Source organism: Verticillium nonalfalfae (assembly GCF_003724135.2).
Source record: "Verticillium nonalfalfae strain VnAa140/NRRL 66861 chromosome Unknown scaffold_36, whole genome shotgun sequence".
In the NCBI taxonomy this organism is placed as follows: Eukaryota; Fungi; Ascomycota; class Sordariomycetes; order Glomerellales; family Plectosphaerellaceae; genus Verticillium; species Verticillium nonalfalfae.
In genome coordinates, this window is record NW_021167261.1 from 196,268 (window position 1) to 220,420 (window position 24,153).

The 24,153-nt window shown below is 54.4% G+C and overlaps 7 protein-coding genes across 7 annotated transcripts; 6 read left to right on the forward strand and 1 right to left on the reverse strand.

Annotated features, from left to right (window-relative positions):
- Positions 1–3,713: 3,713 nt before the first annotated feature.
- Positions 3,714–4,478, forward strand: GET1 (GET complex subunit get1; the record flags this gene model as incomplete). The annotated part of the gene is made up of 3 exons (XM_028639829.1): positions 3,714–3,800; positions 3,857–4,043; positions 4,111–4,478. 3 exons carry the CDS (start codon positions 3,714–3,716, stop codon positions 4,476–4,478), a joined length of 642 nt encoding a protein of 213 aa, XP_028495897.1.
- Positions 4,479–5,416: 938 nt separating this feature from the next.
- On the forward strand, positions 5,417–8,243 carry VPH1 (H(+)-transporting V0 sector ATPase subunit a; the record flags this gene model as incomplete). Its single annotated transcript, XM_028639830.1, has 5 exons — positions 5,417–5,545; positions 5,611–5,689; positions 5,746–7,779; positions 7,830–8,018; positions 8,071–8,243. 5 exons carry the CDS (start codon positions 5,417–5,419, stop codon positions 8,241–8,243), a joined length of 2,604 nt encoding a protein of 867 aa, XP_028495898.1.
- Positions 8,244–8,512: 269 nt separating this feature from the next.
- CPSF3 (Cleavage and polyadenylation specificity factor subunit 3) lies at positions 8,513–11,495 on the reverse strand (the record flags this gene model as incomplete). Its single annotated transcript, XM_028639831.1, has 5 exons — positions 8,513–8,964; positions 9,015–9,693; positions 9,755–10,886; positions 11,193–11,290; positions 11,343–11,495. The coding sequence occupies 5 exons, from the start codon at positions 11,493–11,495 to the stop codon at positions 8,513–8,515; spliced, it is 2,514 nt and encodes an 837-aa protein (XP_028495899.1).
- Positions 11,496–12,134: 639 nt separating this feature from the next.
- Positions 12,135–14,406, forward strand: D7B24_005683 (uncharacterized protein; the record flags this gene model as incomplete). Its single annotated transcript, XM_028639832.1, has 2 exons — positions 12,135–13,662; positions 13,721–14,406. The coding sequence occupies 2 exons, from the start codon at positions 12,135–12,137 to the stop codon at positions 14,404–14,406; spliced, it is 2,214 nt and encodes a 737-aa protein (XP_028495900.1).
- Positions 14,407–16,269: 1,863 nt separating this feature from the next.
- On the forward strand, positions 16,270–17,633 carry D7B24_005684 (uncharacterized protein; the record flags this gene model as incomplete). The annotated part of the gene is made up of 5 exons (XM_028639833.1): positions 16,270–16,479; positions 16,529–16,638; positions 16,689–17,302; positions 17,359–17,507; positions 17,562–17,633. The coding sequence occupies 5 exons, from the start codon at positions 16,270–16,272 to the stop codon at positions 17,631–17,633; spliced, it is 1,155 nt and encodes a 384-aa protein (XP_028495901.1).
- Positions 17,634–18,006: 373 nt separating this feature from the next.
- Positions 18,007–18,485, forward strand: D7B24_005685 (uncharacterized protein; the record flags this gene model as incomplete). Its single annotated transcript, XM_028639834.1, has 2 exons — positions 18,007–18,058; positions 18,115–18,485. The coding sequence occupies 2 exons, from the start codon at positions 18,007–18,009 to the stop codon at positions 18,483–18,485; spliced, it is 423 nt and encodes a 140-aa protein (XP_028495902.1).
- A 240-nt stretch (positions 18,486–18,725) lies between these two features.
- On the forward strand, positions 18,726–19,634 carry NIT2_2 (Carbon-nitrogen hydrolase; the record flags this gene model as incomplete). The annotated part of the gene is made up of 1 exon (XM_028639835.1): positions 18,726–19,634. One exon carries the CDS (start codon positions 18,726–18,728, stop codon positions 19,632–19,634), a length of 909 nt encoding a protein of 302 aa, XP_028495903.1.
- Between the last annotated feature and the right edge of the window lie 4,519 nt (positions 19,635–24,153).

Genomic DNA, 24,153 nt, shown 5'->3' on the forward strand with positions numbered 1-24,153 from the left:
GAGAAGGGAGGAGGAGGAGGTCGGAGGGGAGGCCGGTGGTGAAGGGGAAGGCAGGCAGACAAAGCGGGAGGCGAGAGGCGCGAGACGAGAGACGAGAGGTCGGCTCCACGGTGCAAAAGGGAAGGAAGGAGCCGGGGCGGATTGGCTCCAATGCGCGCATCTCTGGCACCTTGGGCGGGGACACCATGCTCGCATGTACCTCACGCGCCAATTTTCGCGCCAGGGACACCCCCCACACTTGAACCTAGAGTGGCCATCCTCAGAGGATCGACGAGGAAAGGGGACACACTTCTGGACCATCTGGAGCCCTCAAAGAGCTAGAGAGCTTGGGGAGTTGGACTTGGCCCTGGGGCAACGACGGGTCGAGCGGGCGACTGTGCGATTCGGTCAGGGGTGCCCTGGAGCGGAGGAGCAGAGTCGGGCGTCTCTCGTCCAACCACCGTCGGATTGGCTGCAGCCGTGCGGCGCGTTGATCTGGGCAGACAAGGTCGGTACATCGCGGGGTCTTGGATCCCTATGGCCCTGCCGTCGTCTGATGCTTTGATTCTGGTGGTCAGATGGGGCAGCCCCTGTTGGGGATTAAAGTCGTGTCGTGTACCTGCGCGAGTCCCGATTCGGACGGCCTGCTCTTCTGCCAACCCCAGCTCCCTGTCGAATGAGCAGAAATCTGGACAGAGACGCCAGAGAAGAGACGGGAGCTACAAGACAGGCTGTTGCTCAACCTTTCAAGCTGGCCTGCTGATGAAGAGCAAAGCAAAGGAAGCTCAGTCTTAGACTTGAGACCGGCTTGAGTGACACGGCGTGGTGGCTTGAGCTTTTGAGCGAAGCCCACCGCCACCCACGAGCCCTGAACAAGACAACTGAGAACCTGGTCAGATACGAGAAATGGCGCCTCCGCTGTTCATCACTAAAAGGAGAACGGCGTCAGGCACTGCACTGCACTATCAGCGCTAATACGCAAGGGGTTGGGTGGCCAGTTGAACCAACCAGGTGCTCAATGCAACCGGCCCTTCTCGGACTTGTCCCTTAGGACCAGTCCTCGACAATCTTGCCAAACCGGGCGATGGACCGTTCATCATAATCAGCAAACCGATCATCTCTCTACTTCTCGCGTAGGGACCTCCATGTGTAAATCACCCAAAGGTGGCACGGATGTGATGACCTGTGAACAGACCATGTCTTGCAGTCGATAGAGGCAGGCGCAAGCAAGCCTCAGAAGTTCTTGCCATCGTACCTTTGCACCTTGGCTGGATCAATTATGAATATGAATATGCTCCCAGTGGTCGCGGACCAGTCCTTTGCATCAGATTGCCCTTCGCTCAAGGAGCATTGGGTTTCTTGGTGTAACAATTTCTCTCCCTGTTGAGCCGCGTCGATGCCATGCCATCAATATCTTCCAGTCGGGATGAAGCAACTCTCATCTCTCGCTGCCGTGCGAGCCGTGCTAAGGCCTACGAAGGTTTTTGGCCCTGGCGCTATCAACAGGCTCCCACGCTTGCCCGCGAAGCGCATGGCTGACTGTAGAGAGTCGCATTTTACTGCCCCTGATTTACTCCTGTACTCGTGGCCAACATTCCAGCAATGCCAGCCTGGGTGAGACATCAGCAGCGGCGCGCTAATACTGTAGCTCCAACCCTGTTTCCCCGTGGTGCCGCGAGCCCATCATCACAGAAAATGCAAGAGCTGTCATGCCCTCTATTAAGGGCCTGCTCAAGCAGCAATCCGTTTGCCCATTCACTTAACCATGGAAAACAGGACTTCTCCACCGCTGGCTGGCCACAACCCGCATTCCACCATTCGCAGATCCCGATCTCCTTGGACTGTGTCTCCCTCTATCCCCATGACCACTAATAAGATAGCATCCGCCGGCCGTGCGGCCTGGGCGGGTCTCTGGGAGATTGAGATGATGGCCGTTAGCTCTCGAACCGTCAGTGGCGTGGAAACAACCCTGGCTACAGGCAGCCCAGCAATAATACCAGAGTTTCAGCCTCACGTCCGTCACATCTGCCAAATTATGACTTCAGCCAAGGAACACCTTCGTTGGGCGGAATGCGCCAATCAGACTGGCTTGGAACTTGATATTCCCAAATGAGCTCTGCCTTCGTGCGCAGAGCCTCTCTACTGCTTCGTCTAGCCTCTATGATTGTCCAAACTCGTTATTTCTCAAGGCAATCGAATCCGACCTTCTGGATCCGGCCAAAGGAACCTCAGTACTGAGCTCGGTAAAATGGGGTACCAAGCTGGGGCGACGACGAGCACTGATCTGTTGCGCCAGCGGTGAGCGTCGTTCGCAATCTGCGTTGAAGAGCACGAGTTTCAGCCACCAATAGTCCCGCTGCTCGCTTTGCCTCGATTTTGGTTGTACCACTGCCAAGCGGTCTCTAACACGCGGTGGCTGGTCGAAGCGTGATCTCCATTGTTGTGAAGTTCATTCAAAAGCTTCTGATGTGTCGTTTTAAAGTAGTCCAGATCCTCAGTCTGGAGATCCAATGTCGCAGCTGTAGTGCGCAGGTACCACCACACCGACTCATTCGTCCACCGATAGCTCTCAGCTGTATCGAGCAGGTTTCGAAAGATATTGAGTCTCGCAACGTTGTCGCCTCTCATTTCTTGGATGTGAGCGAGCATTGACCAGCCAGATATGTCATTGTGATGAGCGAGGCTCCAAATTTCGATACCGTTCTCCAGGGATAGCATATCTTCCTTGCTCAAAACATGTCTGGATATCTTGAGGAGCCACCGCGCGTGACACCATGCATAATAGTTCCGGGGATGCCTCTCGCCCGCGGTCTTGACTATGTTGAAGCCGGCTCGGGTATCGACCGTATGACCGAAGTTCCGATGTTGCTCGACCAACCATCGGCGATGACTCCATAGCGTTGGTGATTTGGTATGGCGATGGAGACGGCTCGTCAAAAGACTGTCGACGAACCAGCCTTCGTGACAGAGTAATATCCGACAGTCTCGGTGTTGGAGACCGGAGATTTTACTGTTCTCCCACCTTTTGAAACGAGACAACAGGATGCGTTTCCTTGTATTTGCAGCAGTGAGGTTCTCTGCATCCATCAGAAGCATCACCGCCGTGGCTGAAAGGATGTCATCTTCCACTCGTTCGGTTGTCTTTGTGTGGGCTCTGGCGATTTGATGAGCTACAAGAAAGGCTTGTACAAGACGTAATTTTGGTATCCCGATGGCGTTCTTGTCTCGAAGCAGATTTTGACCAGGCGGCGTAGGGTGACTTCGTCCTAGAATCTCGATTTCGAGCAAGTCCGCCGGGTCATGAGTAGGGTCACCTGGTGGAGCAAGAGCTCGTGAGATGTCCTCGTACACCGCCGTGTGGTCGCCGGACCTCAAAAATGCAACAACCTCCTTTTCCAAAGCGCGAGACATTTCAGAAAAGGCATATCGGATCTTGACGCATGCATACCACGATGTGATGGCCCATTGTCGGAATGATATGTATACTGCTGTGAGTATGGTGGGGGTGCATTCTGGCCAAGGTCCTATCGGCTACCCACTCCAGCTACAGGGTATCTGACCGCCCGGCAGAAGTGGCGCATGCAATTCGCGGGGCGATGACATAGCACACGATTTTCAGCATTGTGGCATCTGACTGACAGCTCCTGACCCAACCCACAGAACCCAACTGTTACGACATGCACGAATAGCCCGACATCACGACGCTCCGCCAAACCGAGCTTAGACTGCCCGTTATGCCTTCTCTAATGCTCATAATATTCGCCGTTGAGCTGTCGGTTCGTGTCATCGACAGCATTGGCGCAGCGACGATCAACAACCTGGTAGGTTACCATCACCAACCTTAAAAGTTGCTGCATCAGCCTAACTCGCACCACAGCTATGGACTCTTCTTAGCTACCTGCCCCTCGAAAGCTCCAGAGCGGCGACGAAGCATAGACAACTGCAGACCGACTATATGAAGATTCGCAAAGAAATGAACGGCACCAGCAGTCAGGATCAGTTTGCGAAGTGGGCAAAGCTCAGGCGAAACCATGATAAGATGCTCGAGCAACTGGAAGGCAGCAGTACGTCAGGAACAAATGGAAGACTGAGAAATAATCGAAGCACGTGTGCTGACTCGTTTAATTACAGAAAAGGCACAGGAGGCCTCGCGATCCAAGTTTGACAGTTATCTTACTGGCATTCGCATGCTTGTCACGCGAGTACCCCAATACGCCTTACCATTCTGGTATGGCAAGCAGCCTATGTTCTGGCTGCCATACGGCTGGTTCCCGTACTACGCTGAGTGGCTTCTGTCCTTCCCCAAGGCCCCGATCGGCAGCGTGAGCATCGTCTCGTGGCAGCTGGCATGCACAGGCATGCTTGCCTTGACCAGCGAGATGATTACATCCCTCGTAGGGCTCGTCTTTACGAAAAGCCAGGCCAAGGCACAGCCTGCCCGGGTTCCTGTCCCAGCGACTGCTGGTGATGACGGCTCTGGTGAAAAGAAGGAGCTGTGAAAGGTCGCCTCACGAATAATACAACATGTCTTCCAAGTCATGCGTTCGTTTAATGTCGTCGTGATACATCGCTCATGTTCTCGGGGCAACCGTTCACGTGAAACCTTTCCTGTCACATAAAACTAGCTGCGGAATAGGGAGGTCACGATGTGTAGATGACCCATTAAGGATGACTACGTGCCCTGTGGGCAAGCTACTGATTCTCGTACCGAGATTTCTATATTTGGAATGTGACTCGTGGATTTGACGCAAAGTTCTTCATGGCCGTAGCTGGAGCTTTGTAACACGTCGGAGATCACCCTTGGCAGGGCGTATGGTTTTACTCTTGGCGTCATATTGACCTCAGTTGCTCATGTAGCCTTGAAAGGCGAGCATTGAGGCTTCGAAAGCGCCGTCGTGTCACTGAAATTTGCGAGCCCATTGGAGAAGCAACTAAAGATGTCCGAATCAGGCTGCCACTTGGTATACCTAATCTCGTGGACAGTTGCTCAGGGAGGAAGACAGCGCCGGAAATGCTCATGAAAGAGCTGTGATGATGTGCTACACAAGTGCCGGGAGAGCAGTCAGCTGCCAGATCGGCAGAATAATGCTATCCTCAAGCTTCCCAATGGTGTGTTCGGGTCCGTGTGTCGTGAGAGGAGAAATGGTTCGCAGTTGTTATTGAAGTCAGAAAAGGATTTCGAGCGAGCTTTCCTTCAGAGCAAAAAATACTCGGATCTGAGTGGGTCCTTCATTCGCTGAGGAGGCTGCGCCCTGGTCTGCGACCAGGCTCGGTCGGAACATCTGTCCCTCCGAGAGATGGACCCGCTTTTATCCCTGGAGGCAACGACATTCCGAGAGTAACTTGGAAGCTTGCCTGGGATCTTGACGTCGACACGCCTCAGCAATCTTCCCACCACATACCCCCTCTCAGTTCTGGAGCTTTCGCAACCATCAAAATGGCTCCAGCGCAGGATACCATGTTCCGCTCGGCGGACATGAGTATGGTGCAGCTGTACATATCCAACGAAATCGGCAGAGACGTCGTGACAGCTCTCGGAGAGCTTGGCCTCCTCCAATTCCGCGATGTACGCGCTTCCCCCCTCCCTCAAAACCTGTTCATAGTCCACCGGCTAACAAAGCTTTATCGCAGCTTAACGGCGAAGTCAATGCTTTCCAGCGAACCTTCACGCAGGAGATTCGACGACTAGATAACGTCGAGCGCCAATTGCGTACGTTATCGTCCGCCTACTGTTCATGTGCATTTTGGGAGCTAACCGCGCTCCAGGATACTTCTACGCGCAAATGGAAAAGGCAGGCATTCCACTGCGGAAACTCGATCTCGATAATGAAAGGCTGGCGAATCCTTCGACATCCGAGATTGATGAACTTGCCGAGCGGAGCCAAAGCCTTGAACAACGCGTTTTTCAGTTGAACGACAGCTACGAGACGCTGAAGAAGCGTGAGGTCGAGCTGACAGAATGGCGCTGGGTACTTCGCGAAGCTGGGGGCTTCTTCGATCGCGCTCACGGTAATGTAGACGAGATTCGCGCGTCGACAGAGGAAGATGATGCACCTCTCCTTCAGGACGTCGAGCACCACAACTCCGCCCCCGAGGTCGAACGGTCTTTCTCAGGCATGAACATTGGCTTTGTGGCCGGTGTTATTGCTCGCGATAGGGTCGCCTCTTTTGAGCGCATCCTGTGGCGCACCCTTCGCGGAAATCTGTACATGAACCAGTCGGAGATCGAGGAACCCCTAGTGGATCCTTCGACCAACGAAACTGTGCACAAGAACGTCTTCGTCATTTTTGCCCATGGCAAGGAGATTCTTGCCAAAATCCGCAAGATTTCCGAGTCTTTGGGTGCGGAGACTTACAATGTCGACGAGAACAGCGATCTTCGCCGTGACCAGATGCACGAGGTCAACGCTCGCCTCAATGATGTTCAGAACGTCCTCCGCAACACACAGCAGACCCTCAGCGCGGAACTCACTCAAATATCGCAATCGCTGTCAGCCTGGATGGTGCTTGTTACAAAAGAGAAAGCTGTTTACAACACACTGAACAACTTCTCATATGACAAGGCCCGCCGCACTTTGATTGCTGAGGGTTGGGCTCCCACCAACGAGGTTAGTCGCATCCGTGCGACGTTGCAGGAGGTAACAAACCGGGCTGGTCTCTCCGTTCCTTCGATCATCAACGAAATCAGGACCAACAAGACTCCTCCCACCTACCTCAAGACCAACAAATTCACCGAGGCATTCCAAACTATTGTCAATGCTTACGGTACTGCTACCTACCAGGAAGTCAACCCAGCACTTCCGGTTGTGGTCACCTTCCCTTTCTTGTTCGCCGTCATGTTCGGTGATCTGGGCCACGCCATTATCATGCTTTCAGCTGCCCTGGCCATGATCTATTGGGAGAAGCCCCTGAAAAAGGTTTCGTTCGAACTTTTCGCGATGCTCTACTACGGACGCTACATTGCTCTGATCATGGCGCTCTTCTCGCTTTTCACCGGTCTTGTTTACAACGATATCTTCTCGAAGTCCCTTACGCTGTTTGACAGCGCCTGGCACTGGCGGGTGCCCGACAAGTACGTGGACGGACAGACACTTACCGCCGCACTCAACGATTCCGGTTACCGTTACCCGTTCGGCTTGGACTGGATGTGGCACGGTACAGAGAATGACCTCCTCTTCTCGAACAGTTACAAGATGAAGATGAGCATCATTCTTGGCTGGGCACACATGACCTACTCACTGATCTTTTCCTACGTAAACGCCAGGCACTTCAGAAAGCCTGTTGATATCTGGGGCAACTTTGTTCCTGGCATGATCTTCTTCCAGTCCATTTTCGGCTACCTCGTCCTTTGTATCATCTACAAGTGGTCGGTCGACTGGAACGATCCTTCAAACCCTAGGCAGCCGCCTGGTCTTCTCAACATGTTGATCTACATGTTCCTTTCACCTGGTACCCTGGATGTTCAGCTCTACCCTGGGCAGGCGACTGTGCAGGTCATTCTGTTGCTGCTTGCATTCGTACAAGTTCCCGTTTTGCTATTCCTAAAGCCCTTCTGGCTGCGCAGGGAGCACAACAGAGCTCGTGGTCTCGGCTACAGGGCTGTCGGCGAGACTTCCAGAGTCAGCGCTCTCGATGGCGACGATGAAGACGACAGCAATGGCCACGTAGCGAACGGGCGTCCTAGTACCGACTCTGTTGGCGAGGGCGTGGCAATGATCACACAGGACCTCCACGGCGATGGCGAGCATGAGGAGTTTGAGTTCAGCGAAGTCATGATTCATCAGATTATCCATACTATCGGTAAGCTGCCTTTCCTATGCGATATAGCCCCCTTGTTAACAATCACGCAGAGTTCTGTCTCAACTGTGTGTCCCACACGGCTTCCTACCTCCGTCTCTGGGCTCTGTCGCTGGCTCATCAGCAGCTCAGTGTTGTGCTGTGGTCGATGACTCTTGGCGGTATTCTCGCCTCCCCCAGCGCTACTGGTATTACTGGCGGTATTATGATCGTCGTTGCATTCTACCTGTGGTTTGTCCTTAGTATGTATTGCACCTCTGTGTTTTTTTAGATTTACGCTAACTCGAGTGTCAGCCATCGCCATCCTGGTCATGATGGAAGGTACCAGTGCTATGTTGCACTCTCTGCGTCTAGCATGGGTCGAGTCATTCTCCAAATTCGCAGAGTTCGCCGGCTGGCCCTTCCAGCCATTTTCCTTTGCCACTACTTTGGAAGAGTCGGAAGAGTTGTCAGAGTACCTCGGTTAAGGAATTACATGCTTCGTTGTGAACGAAGTTCTGGTGTCGGAAGAGTTGTAAACATACGTAGTGTTGTAACCCTATCACCATTGTACCAATTACCATGAATTAGAGACGTTCATCAGTTGCCTCAATCGCCGGTCTCTCCACGCGCAGCGGTCGTAAAAATAAAATGATGCGAAATACGGACACCCACTCGATTTCTGGAAGTGGGAATACTTTTGGTGGACAGCTTGTAGTATACGTCATTAACCTGGCCCTTTCCTTCGATGTTAACATCAACCCCACAACGGCGCCGTAACCTCGGCGGCACGTTCACATACGCGGCGCACACGATCCGCAAACGCCTTGTGAACACAATCAACCTCTAAATCTTCCAACCATACGGTAGCCTCCATCTTATCAACCTTGATATGGATTCCTGGAACAGGGATACCCAGTTTGTGCAGACGATCAAGTTCTGCGCGGCGACGTTCATCAAGATCTTTGTCCCCGCCATCATTGGACGTGTCCATGGCAGAAGGATCAGCGTCCTCGCCCTCGTCCTCGCCCTTAGCATCATCCTTTGAAGTAACAGGCAACTTCGGATCCGCAACAGGATTAACATTATCAGCGCCGAATTGGTTCTCCACAATCATGAGGAAGCGCTCGAGTCGTTCCTCAGGAGAAAGATTAGCGTGTGGGTTATGGCCTGTGGGTCCGTGGTCATGCTGGTGTGTGTTGCCGGAACCTGAGATGGTCAGTCAAGGTGTCATCGAAGTTAGATAACCTAATACATACGCTTTACGGCAGCGGGGCTGCTCTCCACCGAGTAGAGACAGGTCAATACAGCGTCTGCAATGCTGTCGTTCAGAAGGTTGCCTTCCCACTCGAGCTCAACTTCGCCGTCGCTACGGTAGCGGAATGTTACGCAGCCCATCAAAAGGTATGCGGCTACTAAGCTCGCCACTTCTTCATCGGCCTCCTCTTGTTTGGGGACTTCGTTTGTGTTTTCATCTGCTTCTTCATCATCGCCATCATGCGTCTCGCTGAGCTTCTTCTTGTGCATCTCGGGAAGTTCCTCAACGGTGCCGAACACACCCTCAAGGCCCCACCGAATAAGGTCAATGCCGGCGGCGCTGAGCTTGAGGCGTTGCTTGCAAGTGATGGTCGTGGTATTGAGACCAGCGTATTCACGCAAGTCCTCGGGTGCCATCAGAGACAGCTTGAAGTCGTTCTGGACAAGGACGCCTGTGATTAGGGGGGCGTTCTGGCCATCCTCTAATGTGCTCTTCGTAGGCGGTTGAATTGTGGCTAGCTTGCCGACGACCTTGGCTGTCTTGTCCTGCTTGAATGGAATGCGGAGTTCCTCGCAATTTTTGGGACTGAAGATCTTGGCCTTGATGGATTTGTTTGCGTTCAGAGACAAAAGCTTGGACTTGAGGCGCATCATGTTGTGCTGTTCGCCGTGGACAAGGATCTGAACTGGTCAGCTTCTGAAATTGCACCGATATACCAAGTAATGGATGACAGGGACCTACTACAACTGGAGCAGCAACCTCCTCAATGAACTCGCGGTTTTCCGTCCCGTCGACGTGTGCGGCAAATGAGTATTCCTGCACACTGCACCTCCTGGGAATCAAAAACTTCTCTCCGTCTCCACCGGGACCGCGACGAGCATTGGCCATGGTCCTGCTCATCACGGCTTGGATCTGATCTGGCTCCTGCATGATCTGCTTGGCCATGGTACCCTCAACACTGTAACCGGTGATAATGACGCCGTTCTTGTCATTTGGCGCCCACCTTTCCAGCAGCTCTCGGCTGACTCCATTCTGCAGCATACCCGGGCTGGCCAGCATCACGCAACCACCCAGATCATCGAATCGATCAAGATTTTTCAGCGATCGAATATAGTTGAAATCCCACGGACCACCCTTGCCACTGCCGTCACCTGATGCTTCTGCTTGTGCCATTCCTTCGCGGAAGAGTCTTTTGATATTGTCATTCATGGCTCCCACGTACGTCTGATAAACGACCATGCACTTTCGGGCAAGGTTACTGGCGTAGTAGATGGGGTACTTCTGGAAGTCGGGGTGCTTGCCCCAGTACTCGTCGAGAATGAGCAGTAATTCTTGAGCTCGGCCGAGGGCGAACACAGGCATCAGAACGCGGCCGCCACGGTTGAGGATGCTTGTAATTGATTTCATGAGAGCTTGCTCTCTTTCCACTCTCGGCACGTGTGACGCGATACCGTACGTCGACTCGGTGATGAGAACATCGATTTTAACACCCTTTGGAACCTCCGCTGACACAAGATGTCGATCCTGTTCTCGAGAGTAGTCACCCGTGAAGAATATTTTGAGGCCCGCGATCTCGATAAGAAACATAGCCGCACCGAGGACATGCCCTGCGGGGTAGGGAGTGATGCGAATGGAGGAGATGGTGTGGGTGGTGTGGTAGTCGATGGCTTCGATTTGAGGGAACGTGTTCATATGATCTGCTTCGGTGTAGACAGGTTGCGTCGAAGGGTTGGATGAAGTGTTTCCGACCCGAACGCTGTCCTGGATGAGCCACTTGTAAATGGCCTTTGTGGGATGGGTCATGAAGACCCTGCCCCTAAAGTTGGTCTTGGCCAGGACATAGGGAAGCGAGGCGGCATGATCGACGTGGAAACTGGTGGGCTGGTCAGTGTCTGTACTTGGCGCAACAGTCTACATCATGTGCTCGAAGCGCGGGGGTTGGCTTGGATGGTCACGACAGAGACAAGGCGGGCAAGACAAGGGGGCGAGGATGGGAATGAAGTTTGTATTGAGTCTGAGAACTGCGTTGAGGTAGCGCAAGATGGCGGAGAGGCGGCGACAGTGACAGATGCACAACGGCAAGCCAGATAAGGCCGCCACTATCCTAGCTCTACTCGTCGCATACCACCTTGTCTGTGTAACGCCATGCCAGCACGGAGGAAGGGGAAATGTAGCTTACTGGCTGATGAGGAGCACATCGACTGTGCTCAGGTCGAAATCGTCGAAAAAGGGCAGCGCGGCAAGACCGTCGTACGCAGGATGTTGACCGGCATCGAGCTGTAGAGGGGGTTAGCGACTGTCACTTTCAGAAGGTGCTTGCTTCCCATACCATGACCGTCTTTCCCTTGTACTGGATAATGTGACAGGATCGGCCGACCTCGTTTCCACCTCCGAGGCAGAGGAACATCAGTTCATCCGCTGGATCAACAGGCTCTTCCGTGACGGTGGCTGCCATGGCGGCGGCCTTGCGTTTCGCCGCCATTGTCGCGAATAGATTGAGTAAGTCGTAGAGTATCTGGTAATCGTCGCGTCTCGTCGTTTCGTCTTCGGCGCGGGGGAACGGTAGGCACTGTCAGGTTAGCACATTGGCGATGTAAACCCGCCCTGAAGACGTTTCCGTCTGCGCGATCGCGTTGCAGCTCAGTAGCTTGAACAATCGCAGTAATGCTCGCAAGGTAGGGAGGTTGACTCTTACAGGTCGGTGGACAATCATTTGGGGGATGCATTGATGGCCCAGCCAGCAGGAAGGAGCACGGGCCATCGCAGCAATCAGGCTGCCAGTCACGTGATGATTAAGCTTCGCGACGTTGGAAATCAGTCTCTGGTGATGCTCCTTCTTTCATACCCTCGGCGCGCCAGAACAGATCGATTACCTACCTTGCAGCCCGCCACCAACTCAACGGCTATCTTGCCATCGCTACCGTCAACTTGTCGACGAGACACCCAGGTCCTACTTCCGACGCGACCATCAAGGCCCTGCTATTTGACGCGAATCAAGCGCAGCGCATGACTGAGGTCGCGACAATCCGCATAGGCTCGACGGCCTATTGAAGCGCTCTGCGACTTCAGCCCATCCTTCCTCCTTGCATCAACACGACGACCAGACTCGAAAGCCGACAGGATGGCGCAGCCTCAGCCTCAGCAGCCTCTACCTCAGAGGCAGTACTCTCCAGCTCAGGCATCGCCGTCGCCTGTTCCCCCCCAATCCGCCTATCAGTCTCCTGTCAACGCCTTGCCCCCCAACAAGCGGCCTCGTCTTTCTCCCGGTCCTCCGTCTCAGCCGGCATCACCAACTCCATACATACAGTCATATGCCAGTCCTGGCGCTCCCTCTACCCCCGGCGTCACGACACCGGCAGCTACGCCAGTCTACCCGGCTACTCAGCAAACTCCTCAGATACCCGCTCAGAGCAGCTACACAACCCCATACCCGAACGGCAACAGCAGCAGCAACGGCAGTACTACTCCGACGATCGCCCTGCCTGAATCGCGACCGACACCTCCACCCACCGGACCACCCGTGCCATACACTAATATCACATTCACGCCACCTATGTCTGCTGCCGCGACGCCGCCCCTGAACCACCAGTATCCCCAACAAACGCCGCCACCTCAGCAGCAGCAGCAGCAGCAACCACAGCAAATGCAGCCGCAGTTGCAGCAGCAGCAACCACATCCGCAGCAGCAGCAGCAGCAGCAGCATCAACATCAACAGCATCAACAGCATCTTTATTCACAGCAACCGCCGCAGTATGCGCAGCAGCACCCGCACCAGCACCAGCAGTACCATGCGCAACAGCACCAGCAGCGCATGCAACAGGTCCCGCAGCAGCATCAGCAACACTTGCAGCACCAACAGCCACCTCAAGGTGCCATGGGTCCCCCGTCGAGGCCTGCCGACCGCCCCCAGAAAGAATACGAGTACGATGTAACCGACTCGCTCGCTGGCACGGGAATTGATTTGAGAGCAGAGGAACAGTATCTGGCTGAGCTATTCGCCGTTGAACCCTCAATTTCCGACTCCAGGACAGGCTTCTCTATTCAGAACCCTGGGAACAAGGCGTCTTTCTATGGCGCTGGCTCTGCTAATCAGGCAGCCCAGCCCAATGGCGGCAAGTCCCAGGACCAAGTGATCGCTGAAGCCGCGGAAAAGGCTTGGCAGGCAAGCGCGAAAGCCCTTTCTGCGGAGCGGGTAGTGGAATTGAACAGTGCATTCCTCGTTGTCCCTAACGTGCAGGGGCGGGCAGAGTCGATTGCGAAGGAGCATGGGCTTACTCTCAACTGGGACATGAAGGCCTCCCAGCCGATGGGTAAGATCAAGGTTATGGATGAGCACCCCAAACCAGTCAAGGTCAGCACAAAGGTCGGGCCTGATGGCGCCGTCATCAAGACATCTGGCACTTGGATCCCTCACGACGCCTATCTGGCGGATCAGCTCGCTCTCCTTTCGATAGCTTCGAAGCAGAGGCTGAGGTCTTTGATTGAAGACGCGCATCGCATTGCCGTCACACGACAGCAAAGTTCCCACGGCGAGGTGCCTGACGAGTGGAAAGAGGCGGCAGGGCCCCTCAACACGACTCCTGCTGAGTCCAACGGCGAATCCAATGACGTTGGGGGCAAGGCTGACTCCAGCACCCACCCCCTAAAACGTGAGGCAGCAAAGACATTGCCACTTTTGTTTATGGTTCGCTGACATTTGACCTCCAGGCTCTCTCAGCGGTGCCGACTCGGCCAATGGCACCCGTCCGGCTAAGCTCCGCAAAGCCCAGCCCGCGAACACAACTACTGTCAGTGCGTTAATGAGAGACATCGGCAAGGCAGAGCGAGAGTGGGAGGAGTCGAGGCTGCGGAGACGAAACGCCCGCAAAGAGGGTATCACAGACACTGGTGCAGGTGCAAACCGTGCGGTCTCTGCGGCGCCTGGCACCCCTGGCGTATCAGCGCCCGATGGCGAGAAAGCCATGACGAAGAAGGAGCAGAAGAAGTTGGAGGCTGCGAAGAAGGCCGAGGCGAGCAGCCACGCCAACCAAAACACTACCAGTCGCGAGTTTCTAGGCCTGACGAACACTTCGGGTCTCTTCGGCAAGAAAAAGGGGGGTAAGTCTTACTCATGGATGACAGGTGGAGGCAGCGGCGCGAGCACGCCGAAGGCTGGTGCTGGAGGAAAGCCAGGCGCCCCTACAGCTCCGGGCACCCCAGTCGTGCCACCACCAAGCGCCTTGACAACAGATGGCAGTGCGCATCGCAGACCAGGCGCGTGGCGTGAGGATAAAGATAAGGGAAAGAACATCCAGCTCCGCGACTGGGTCTCTGCGCTAGAAGGCGACGGCGTTGAGATCAGGGCCATGCAGCGAGCGTATGCTCAACTCGACACCTCTGGCCCCAAGCAGTAGTGGGCTTTCGGCAATTGATGTTGACACTCAGATCCTCTATCGTCATGAGCTTCTCGCAGGGCAACAATAGCAGGAAAGCCCTTTGCGGTACGATCGACGTCACAGCCATACAATGACAAACCGGCACGCGAATCACTACGAGGATCTTTGCTCGACTGAATACTTGGAGCTCGAATAACAGGTAAAAATGAGCGTGGGGGAACGGACAGCAGCGGCGGGGAAGCTAAGCTGCGCAGCCCACCCCTGCTCACGGGAGAGACTGCAAAAAAAAAAGTGCGGCCGAGCACATCAACAAATCTCCGCGTTGTGTTTTTCTGTATGATTTAGCAAGGCGTTATTACCCGACCCCATGGCATGGGCTCGGGCCGGATACGGGCGTTTGCATGGCTTCGTTCTGAGGATTGCATTATTCTTGCAGATGAGGCCTCCTGCGTGGAGACTACGTAGGGTTTGAGGGAGGAAAGTTCTCTCGCGCCGGCCTGGAGAGACCTGCCACCGATGAATCGACGGGTAGGCGCGTGGCGAAGAGCTGCCAGCTCAGTGTAGAACAGCTTAAATAGAGAAACCCTTCGGCGCGTTAGCCAGACGCGCAACAAGATAACTTCGTCTGCATTTGCTCATGTCATATACTCTACTGGTGTGGTTATTATGTGGGATGGGTTTACTGGACTCAAAGGGCTGAAGTGGAACGTTGTCCGAGATCTCTCAGCTAGACGACGGGTTTGTGTCTCTCTGTTCTGACAGGTCAGAAGTCTCTCACCGATCTCAACCGTCGCAACGAACGGTGTGCCAGATAGCTGATCTCAGACCTGGAGGATCTCAAATCATCACAAGGCCCAAGACCATAACATACGCACAAGCGCCGGGCGCTACCCGAGTGATCGACAGAGCCGTCCAGCCGGCAACTGCCCGGTCCGACCATTGAGCAAAAGCAATGACGGCACTGAGACGGGCACAAGGATGGCGGAGATGACGAGATGCTCATGGCAGATTAAGGTCTGGGACTCTACGAGACGATGATTTTACTTAGGCAACCCATATTCTTGTGAGAGTTCGCCACAAGAACCGCCCAGCGGCGTGTCCAGAGCTGAGGAGGTGGAAACGTCGGCACAGATGGGTGGACGGGGGATGGACGTTGCTTCTCCACCTCCAGCATGCGGCTTACTACTACCGTATCACCCCAGACGTTGGGTGCTGACCCGACTCGAGATGAGGGTCTGGTGATTTGTATATCCGGCGGATTTCCGCCTGTTAGATTATGGTCCGGATGTGTTGGGTAGGCGCCTGAAAATCTAAAATCTCACGGCACTCGTCATAGGCAGTCGGCTGGGATCGCTGGTCACCTCTTGCTCCAACTGAGACACACATCCCCCAAGCGCCTCTCCCGCTCCTCGCCCGCTGCCAAACACCGCGCAGACAGAGCGGACAAGGATACGACGAGGGTCTGGAGCATTGACTGAGCACCCATCTCACAGAGTCAACGGCTGGAGTCGACAGCCAAGCAGAAACGTCGCAGCCATACGATTTGCTGATCGACCTAGCCGAAGCCGCGCTACTCTAGCTCTCGTCGTCCGTCGGACCCAGCAGTCTGGGCGTGAGTAAGGATTTATTGGCATCATGCATGCAAAGGAAGTAAGGGGTGGATTTGGAATTCGGATGAGAGGTCTCTCGGCAGTGAGATGATGTGATGGGATGATGGCAGATGTGAGGCCAGGCTTTAGTATATATGGGATGCCGTTCTGGCGATGTTCAAATTAGTTTCCCGCAGACGTCACGCTGATTATAGTCATACTTTCTTATTCTTTTCACCTCTTCTCTCTCATCTTCACGGTGAGAATTGACGGTGCAGTATCTACCTTCATAATGGCTCGCCACAGTATAACACTATCCATCCTCAGTTTCGCGGCGCTGGCAACATCTCGCAACTGCCACGACTTGTCTGTCGGCCTTGATGTCTCGGCTACGAACAAAGTCTTTGACCTGGCTATACCAACGACAGACATCGAAATCACCGACATCGTTTTGCAAGTAACCAGGCAAGGCGGCAACTTCATCAGCGACATTACTACAGGAGTATGGTGCCCTATGACCCCGTGCTGGTCATGACTAACGTACTTCACAGGAGACGCACATTAGTGGTAGCTACGAGCTCGCAGCAACATACTGTGAGCCCGACCATGGACCATCCAAGGTTCTCCAAATCCTCACACATGGCATCGGATTTGATAGAAAGTAAGTCCTTCACGGAGCCCCGCGTTTAGGGGATAGTTACTGACGAACAGCAGCTACTGGGATTTCCCAGCAAATAATTACAACTATAGCTATACCAAGACGGCTGTTGACGAGTACGGCTACTCTACCTTCACCTATGACCGCCTTGGCGTAGGCGAGTCGTCTCATGGTGAGCCAATTTCGGAGATTCAACAGGCCCTTGAGCTCGCTGCCCTCAAAGTCCTCACACAGAAACTTCGCGCCAGCGAACTCAGCGGCCTCGAGGACAAGCACTTCGACAAGATCATCCATGTTGGCCATAGCTTTGGGTCGGTGCAGACATATGGGCTGACGGTCGACGACAAGGACGCGTGTCTATCCGACGGCATCGTTCTGACCGGCTTCTCTCAGAATGGCACCTTCCTGCCGTACTTCTTGCTTGGCGGAAACTTCGTCCAAGCCAACTCTCTGCCTCCGCTCGCCGATTATGCTGATGGATACGTGGCGCCTGTATCGACGACTGGTGTTCACATCAACTTCTTCGCCCCCGGCGCATTTGACCCTGAGATTCTACAGGCAGCATACAGCACGGGACAGCCGGCGTCCATAGGCGAACTTTTCACCGTTGGTGGCAGTACAGGTATTCCTAGTTCGTACAGCGGCCCCGTGCTGGTGATCACTGGTGGTGAGTGTTCCTTGCGTACAAGGTCGACGTCATCAACTTTGCTCATGGACTTTTAGACCGTGACGTTCCATTTTGCGGTGGTGACTGCTCGGCGACTGGCAACCCTCAGCTCAAGTCCATTCTCGATACTTCGGCGCAGTTCCTGCAGCAAGCCCAGCCATTTGAGGCGTACGTCGTGAAGGGTGCTGGGCATGGTCTCGCCTTGGTATGTGTCCTTTCTGTCTGATAGCCCCAGGGCTAGGCTTACCGTTAAATCTAGGAATACTCCCATGCCGAAACAACAGGCAAGATTCTTGACTTTTTCGTTCAGAACGGCCTGGCTGCGCAGTAGGGAGGCTTCCACCTGTACATATGAGCCCGTCTTTTCTTGTACACAATGGGTTGGCGTTTACCTCATCTGGTGGTGAGCAAGTCTTGTTTGTATATTCTTCTGCTACATATTTGCCGCTCCGTTGTGATCCGGAAGCTGTGATTAGAACTACGTAATGAATCAAAGCATGTGCTGAATATTCTCCGGTGTACTTCTCATGCAGTCAGCAAGCAGGATCATGTGACAAGCTAGACCTGGTGAGGTATCTCACCCTCGTAACACACTGCACTACAAATAACATATCTTCCCCGCAGTTGAGATCGCACAAGGCATACCCGAGGCAGAAGCTCATCTCGTCATGTCAAACCCACTCCCTGTTGTTGTGTGTGGCAAAATGGAGGCTATGGGTCGGATGGTCATCAGTTCTCTGAGGCCCGAGTACGAAGGTTCATATTCTTAGATCTGTCCCTGCTCCTGCATTTGACTGACGCGATGCCACTAGTCATCCATTTCGTCAAGGCCGGCCCTTCGGGCCCTTCGCTGTTGCCAGCTCTCGTGGCGGGTCGCAAGCCTCCACTTCATGAGGACAGCAGCGCGATTGGCACCGGCAATTATAGCCAGGCACCATGCGCGATCGTGCTGGGCGGCGCATTTGACGATGCGGCCACAGAAGCCCTGAGATCTGCCGTGGAGGAGAGGAACGAAAGTGCGAGGCGGGTTCCATGGTTGAGACACGATACGACCAAGAAGGCGCCGCCGCTTGGGACGCCCGAGTATGCGCAGGCCGTTGTACAAAGGGTCAAAGCCACGCTGACAAGGCTTGAGGCGGAAGGGAAACTCAACGGCGACAACGGAGATGTCGAGTGGTATTAGAACATCGTGTCACATGGTATCTGGTGATGGAGGCAAGCGATGTACCGGCAGAGCGACGGAGGGGAGGGCGCTTGCTTATTCAGCACATCACGACGATGCAGCTCAACGCCATGATGGGGCAGTCGCGATAGAGCACTCCCGCCTCCTTTATCACCACTTGAGAATACCTTATTCTTGGTCCTTTGCCATCACCGACCTTCGTGTCACGTGTTTCGTCTCTTCTTTGGCCCTTGGGACATCATGGCCATCGCTGTAGGGACACTCACCCACCCTTTGGGCAGGAATGGCACTGACATGGCCCAGGCAATCGGCCAGATTTGCTCGACAGCATCCCTCGCTCACAACCTGGAGCAATGTGTCCGACTTGTTGCTAAAGCAGCAGCTGGCAATGCGAAGGTCCTCTTCCTCCCCGAGGCAGCTGATTATATTGCATCTTCTCCTCAAGAATCGCTTGCACTCGCGCTTCCGCAAGACGAGTCTCCATTCGTCATCGGCCTTCAAGACGCTGCACGGAAGCATTCTCTAGCTGTTCATGTCGGAATCCACGTGGCTGCAGATGGCATATCCTCTAAGCTGCTGAATAGGTCCCTCTGGATCAACTCCGACGGCACAATTAACCACGCCGCCACCTATGACAAACTCCATCTCTTTGACTATGGCTCCCTCCGCGAGTCGGCCACCGTCCGGCCCGGCACCGCGCTAACGGCGCCGTTCGCCAGTCCTCTCGGGTTGAACATTGGCTCACTCATCTGCTTCGACCTACGCTTTCCGGAGCCCGCCTTGGCCCTAGCCCAACCGGGTGCTGGGAGCCCATTTGCTGCAACCAAGGCGCACGTGCTCCTCTATCCATCTGCCTTCACACCACGGACAGGGCGTGCTCATTGGGAGGTCCTGTTACGTGCCCGAGCCATCGAGACGCAGAGCTGGGTCGTAGCAGCGGCGCAGGTCGGACGGCACAACGGAAAAAGAAGCAGCTACGGACACAGCCTAGTCGTCGACCCCTGGGGCAGCGTCAAGCTCGAGTTGGGAGGGATCGATAGCGAGGGCACTGCCGAAGAGGGCGCTGAAGGGGCAATTGGATTTGTTGACATTGACATGGAGGTTGTGTACAAGGTGAGAGAGGAGATGCCTCTGGCAAGACGAACGTGAGTTGTTCACCCCTGTTCCTTGGCTTATCTGACCATCTTCCCTACGTTTTCTTGTTTTGTGTTTTCCTTTTTTTCTGTCGCGCAATTGTCGGACCTTTTCTACCGCCAGCTATTCCTCCTGATCGCATGTATTGCTTTTCCAGTCACGAACGAGTTTATGACAGTATGGAGCTGATGAGTAAACAGGGACGTATACCTGGCGCACTAAGGAATGTTTACGAGCTGTCACTTTCTCATTCATGACCCAGTGAAGCAACCATGGATTAAGGCCGCTGAAATGAAGAAAAAAAAAGCAATCATGACCATCCGGCAAACGTCTGTGAGCTCCCCTAGCCCAGCCATATCGCCACATCAGATCAATCCATTGCTTCTTTGTCGTTGTTTGTCCGAATCACAAATGAGCCCGACACGATGCAAGTAGCAAAGCTGAGCATCAAGCGAACGTGTCGATACATGTACGCGACTGTTGCCAGCGGGTGGCGGGCTCGCCTGAGCCAACATCGAGTGAACGAGACCCTGCAATCTGACTCGACGCGCTCGACATGTCATTTATGATAGATCCCTGAACCAAAAAATGAAGGAACGGGGATGAAGGGCACGTTCAGATCGAAAATTTCGATCCTGCGCTGACCAGCCACCTGGATCAATCGTATCACACCCGACAGTGCGTAATACCACCCCTAAACTTGGACAACACGAACACCACACTACAATTCACGCCCGGCCAGGCACCAAACACCGGCATCACTTCCGGCGGCAAGGCCAGTGGCCGGCCAGCTGGCCCAGCACATTATGACACCTGACAAGTCAACTGGGTCCAGAAATGGGGAATCTTGCCCCGGCCGCTCAGTGGACCGGCCTGCTCCCCGTCTCCATCACCGGCACAGCTTCCCAGTGGCCCACCTGTCGAGTGTTAGTGTCAGGGGTGAGGTGTGCCTTGGGGTATGATACCCGCGCAGGATGGTGCCCTAGCCTCGCATTCCCAGTTCCATTGCCCCGGGAAATTGGGTATCTAAGGACTTTTCCCCAACGAGAAATGAAAGGAGTTTCCTCCGGGAGGTGAAACAAGATGAGCAGTGCCTACGCAGCTGGCCAGCTTCTATTCAGAGGAAAGATGTTCAATTCGGTATCGCGACCTTCCTGGGAGCAACCGCCGATTGTCTGAAGTTCGTTGATCAACCGTCCAGCTTGTGGGCGACGGCAGTCCTCCCATCCGCAGCAGCATGGCCTCAAGCTCGGGCGGACATTGCGACAGCCCTTCCAGAAGGATCATCGGCCTAACCCCTAAATAGCCCTAGGGCCGGCGGCAGATGAACTAGAGGACAGGCCTTGGCTGCCGCAGAAGTGTTCTCCTCTGTCCACCTGCAACCCTCCCGAAACAGGAAGAAATGTTCTCCTTCTTTGCGTCTCTCCACAGTAAAAGACGGAACCAGTGCGATCCATCGCCTGTTCGTTTTCCTTAATGAAGAGCTGCTAAACCAAATGAGCGAGAATCCACATCAACTTTAAACAACAACGCTAAGGATTCACATGCACGGCTCCAGACCCGGCCACTTCCGACACCATTGAGCGGCCGCACGCCTGATCGCCGACGAGTACAGTCGTTGTCTGCTCAGCCATTGGAAGTACGTTATCCTAGGGTCCTGGTTATTCAGGCCCGGGGGGGGGGCGACTTGTGCGAATTGAAGCAACAGAAGCTGGCAAACAGACCGGCCGGCGCCCCGCCGCGGGCCCTTCCCGAAGCGAACCCAGTCACGAAATGCAGGCCTAGCCGTCCCAGTCCCGGTCCCACGCTCCCGGGACGCGTTAGCCCCATGTGAATGCGTCCTGGTTACCTTCCATTCAGCTTCTCTCATCTGCCCGTATCTGGGGTCCTGGACAGACGCATTGGTGATATGGATTGATGGGTGGCATTGTATGGCAAACAGACACCAAGCCAATTGTAATGCCCGTTCAGCAATCGCAGCCATGGCGACTTTACCAACATTTGTTTGTCGTGGTGTTTTTAGCGAACGCCGACTCCTCCTCTCCCTGCCATGGACACAAGTCACACGATCAAACCGTGTCCGGCCTGCACTCCCGTTGTCCGTTCCATTGCCTCGTGTCGCCCATCGCACAGACAGCATGCCCTGCCTGGCCGTCTGTCGTATGCAACGCGCAAAGCACCACTTGACCCCGAACGCTGCGGCTCATTGTGACAGTGGAACAACAACCAACCATTCACCTCAGCCCAGACTGTGTGAGCCCGGCCGTCCGTCCGTCAAACGCCACACCATCAGCCGCCAAGCAGCTGTGTCTTAAAATAGTGGCCCCTTTGCAATGCCCGTTTCCCCCTCTGACATGTCCAACGAGTTGAAGGAAGAATAGTATTGTTCGTTGTGCACCAGGTGCCAAAGTCCACGACCCCGAAGTCACCTAGGCAGGGAGTAAGTATCTCGTAAGCGCACAGTTGGAAGGGAGAGAGAGAGAGAGAGAGAGAGAGAGAGAGAGAGAGGGTGTGCCGCGAGTAGGCAGACAGGATAGCTAGCACTCCCTCCCTCCCTACCTTAGCAGCAAAGGACACTTTCGTGCGCCCACCCGGGTCTCCAACACATTCCAGCGCCCGTGAGACCTCGAGCCGGATCCTCTGCCCCGGCTGCTGTGCCGCTCCCTCGCCAATCTGAGTCTCCGTGTCAAACTCTCTGGGGGTTGACGATCCGTCACCCTCTTCCTCCCTCACCCCGTCCCCAGTTCTCCCCCCTGCCCTCCTTCCCGTCCCTCCGAGACGTCTCCCGTCCTTGTCGTCTGTTGTCTCGGCAGCCGTCATCGATGGTGACCTTTTCGTGTCATCCTGACTCGGAGTTAAGCCGTCGAGCGATGCGCGGCCGGCGGCCCGTTGACCGTCTTGCGCGTTTGGTTCTCCTGGTAGTGGATGATGCTGCTGTCCATGTCTCGCGCGCGCCCTTTGCTGCAGCATGCCGTCATGATACATCCAAAACAAGTATATCGAACTCGAGGTCAAGTTCAATGCACTCAACCATGGCAGTATCAAGCTACACCATGACAGTTACCGAGTTGCACACATAAAAGATACTGAAATGTGATGGTATACAATATTCTCCAGACTCTGTATGTTCTAAGCAGCAAAGCTATAAAAAAAAAAAAAAAAGGGGGGGCGGTTGATGAAGCCCGCCGGGTATCTATCTTTAATCAATTCCCGAGTCCCAGCTCAGCCATATTCGGCTGTGACATTGCGGTGTGGGGGAGGGAAAGGGCGCGCGCGCGTGGGGGGTGTCATCAGCGGCGGTCCAGCCGAATTTCTCCAGATGTTGAGTACAGGGTTTTTAGAAAATGGACAAGTGACGAAATTCCATCGCTGGATCGCAACACCGCTGTGAAAGAAAAATTGAGAGGCTCGCCCACCCTCTCACCTCCTCCGCCGCCAACCCTGTTCAGACCTGACGGCCTCGACCGCAGTGCTCGTGAGGGCACGCGATGCAAGGGAGAGGAACAGGAATGAAACAATGGGGCGTGCGCGCAAGGGCGCGGGAAGGAGAAAGAGGGGGGGGAGAGGAAAAGGAAAGAAAAAACACGAGACAAGTCTATATGCAATCCCAAAAGCAGTAGTTCTTTTTTCCCAAACCCAAGAAAAACAATTCCCCGTAGCAATCCCTATTTTGTGTAGCCCGTTCCAACTGCCCGATTGAAAGAAAAAGAAAAACAAGTGATGGAAATGTCTGGCTTCATGTGAAGTGTGGTGGCGTCTTGTAACCCTGAAAGCTCCATCTGGGGAGCAGGGTATCTTGGCGCGATGCCGTAGACATCGTTTCGTCAAATTGCGAGGACCCCAATGCGCAGGAACATGTCTGGCACGCAGCGCCCGGGACATGTAGATTCCAGTCCAGAGGGTGGGGTTGGGGGCCGTGAGGCCATGGTGTCTGACAAGGACCAATAATCGATGTGTTTTGTTCGTTGGCCAAAAAGAAATCCCATCCGTCTATGATTGAACGCCGTGCCGTCGAGTCCGGAGGAGCACTAGAATGTCCTCGAAAAGAGAAAGAGAGAGAATGGAACATCGTGAATATCCGTGTATCAAGCTTTCCAGTTCAGATTGCTGCTGGGAAGCAAGTTCGGTGGCTCTGAGCCGGTCGTTGTAGTCTTTGACAGGAAAGCGTATTAAATATCGTAGGTTGGAGTGTTGGTGGTCAAGATTCGATCAAGAACATCGTCAAGGGTGTGGTACAGCACTGGACGCGTTGCCAGATAATTAGGTAAAAGGTCGTATGCTGTAAGGCGCGCAGCAGATGGTGATTGAAGTACAAGCGTGCCTTCACGGCGCAGCTCTGGTCGGTGTGGAAAACAATCTTATGATGGCTTGGGGCGGGGAGGAGGCTTGGGGCAACCAGTCGTGTCGTAGGCTCCACGGCCCATGTTGGCAAAGCTGGTGATCCTGACAATCATGTTGGTGGTAATTTTTGGTGATGATGGTGGTTGTGTCTAAGCTTGTCGCATGTTAGCCAGGCCTGCTCCGAGGTGGGCCA